The sequence below is a fragment of the Callospermophilus lateralis genome, chromosome 4, assembly GCF_048772815.1.
Source record: "Callospermophilus lateralis isolate mCalLat2 chromosome 4, mCalLat2.hap1, whole genome shotgun sequence".
In the NCBI taxonomy this organism is placed as follows: domain Eukaryota; kingdom Metazoa; phylum Chordata; class Mammalia; order Rodentia; family Sciuridae; genus Callospermophilus; species Callospermophilus lateralis.
The window spans coordinates 97,518,375-97,520,088 of record NC_135308.1 but is presented as its reverse complement, the minus strand read 5'-3'; the positions used below and the strand labels follow the sequence as shown (position 1 = coordinate 97,520,088).

Sequence of the window (1,714 nt, the reverse complement as noted above, 5' to 3'; positions counted from 1 at the left end):
TCTAATCAGCAGTTGCTGGATGTGGGTGGTAAAACTGCCAGCTGCAAGATGTCTGATGATCCTGATAACCGCAGGATGTTCCAGGGAGATAGGTAGCTGCAGGATGTCTCCCAGGCAGGATGTCTCCCAGGGGGCTGTCAGGCTATTCTTTGAAGGAGAACTTCCTTCTAGCCCCTGACACCCCAAAGGCTCTGCCCATCAATACTATTAAAGTTTGAAGACTCCCTGGCATGATTCCGTCTTGTGCATCTCTTCTCTAGAGCAGCCACCTATTTTCCCTCCGCCTTCTCTCCCACCTAAGTGCGTGCTACCACCCCATGGAAGATTTGATGGATGTGGACATGAGCCCCCTGAGGCCCCAGAACTACCTTTTCAGTTGTGAGCTAAAGGCTGACAAAGATTATCACTTTAAGGTGGATAATGATGAAAATGAGCACCAGTTATCCTTAAGAAGGGTCAGTTTAGGGGCTGGTGCAAAGGATGAATTGCACACTGTTGAAGCAGAGTCAATGAATTATGAAGGCGGTCCAATTAAAGTAACACTGGCAACATTGAAAATGTCTGTACACCCAAAGGTTTCCCTTGGGGGCTTTGAAATCACACCACCTGAGGTCTTAAGGTTGAAGTGTGGTTCAGGGCCTGTGCATATTAGTGGCCAGCACTTAGTAGATGCAGAGTCAGAAGATGAAGAGGAGGAGGATGTGAAACTCTTTAAGTGTATCTGGAAAGTGATCTGCCCTGGAGGTGGTAGTACAGTTCCCCAGAAAAAAGTAAAACTTGCTGCTGATGAAGATGTCGATGATGATGATGATGAAGAAGAAGATGATGATGATTTTGATTATGAGGAAATTGAAGAAAAAGCTCCAGTGAAGAAATCTGTATGAGATACTCCAGCCAAAAATGCACAAAAGTGAACTAGAATGGAAAAGGCTCAAAACCATCAACATCAAGATCAAAAGGTCAAGAATCCCCCCCAAAACAGGAAAAAACTCCTAAAACATCAAAAGGACCTAGTTCTGTAGAAGACATTAAAGCAAAAATGCAAGCAAGTATAGAAAAAGCACATTGAACAGCCCTGGGCACTACTGGTAAATTAAGCCCAAAGATGGGAAGAAAGGAAAAGGAGAGACAAATATAGTCCATACTGAGTATCATCAACAATCCAGGCTGAAGTCTCAAAATCACATTCTACTTATTGGATTGGCATCAGGGACAAGAAAGGAACTTTCAGCAACAAATGTATTTGTTCAAAATACAATGGAGGGCTGGGGATGTGGCTCAAGCGGTAGCGCGCTCGCCTGGCATGCGTGCAGCCCGGGTTCGATCCTCAGCACCACATACAAACAAAGATGTTGTGTCCGCCGAGAACTAAAAAATAAATATTAAAAAAAAATTCTCTCCCTCTCTCTCTCTCTCTCATTCTCTCTTTAAAAAAAAAAATACAATGGATATTTATAATTTCTGGATTAACATTCCTGATCTGAATATTAATCAGAAATGTTTCTTTAGCAATTTTTAGTTTCTAAGTCACATATTGGAGTCTTAAGGGATTAGGCTGGTTTTAAAGTTCTGAGTGAAGCTTTGTTTATTTATTTTGCAGTACTAGGGATGGAACCCAGAGGCACTCTACCACTAAGCCACTTCCCCAGGCCTTTTTATTTTTTTTATTATGAAATACAGTCTCACTAAATTACCCAAACTGACCTCAAACTTG

At 42.2% G+C, this 1,714-nt stretch overlaps 1 protein-coding gene across 1 annotated transcript; it reads left to right on the top strand.

The window, feature by feature from the left end:
* Positions 1–317: 317 nt before the first annotated feature.
* LOC143396791 (nucleophosmin-like) lies at positions 318–1,069 on the top strand. Its single transcript, XM_076852753.1, has 2 exons — positions 318–871; positions 955–1,069. The coding sequence occupies exons 1-2, from the start codon at positions 318–320 to the stop codon at positions 1,067–1,069; spliced, it is 669 nt and encodes a 222-aa protein (XP_076708868.1).
* Positions 1,070–1,714: the final 645 nt, after the last annotated feature.

What these genes read in the sequence shown, in the direction of transcription:
- LOC143396791 (XM_076852753.1), top strand. Translation starts at nt 318, where the DNA reads ATGGAAGATTTGATGGATGTGGACATGAGCCCCCTGAGGCCCCAGAAC. An exon ending in GAAGAAAAAGCTCCAGTGAA is followed by an intron (nt 872 to 954) that starts GAAATCTGTATG and finishes AACATCAAGATC; the next exon opens with AAAAGGTCAAGAATCCCCCC.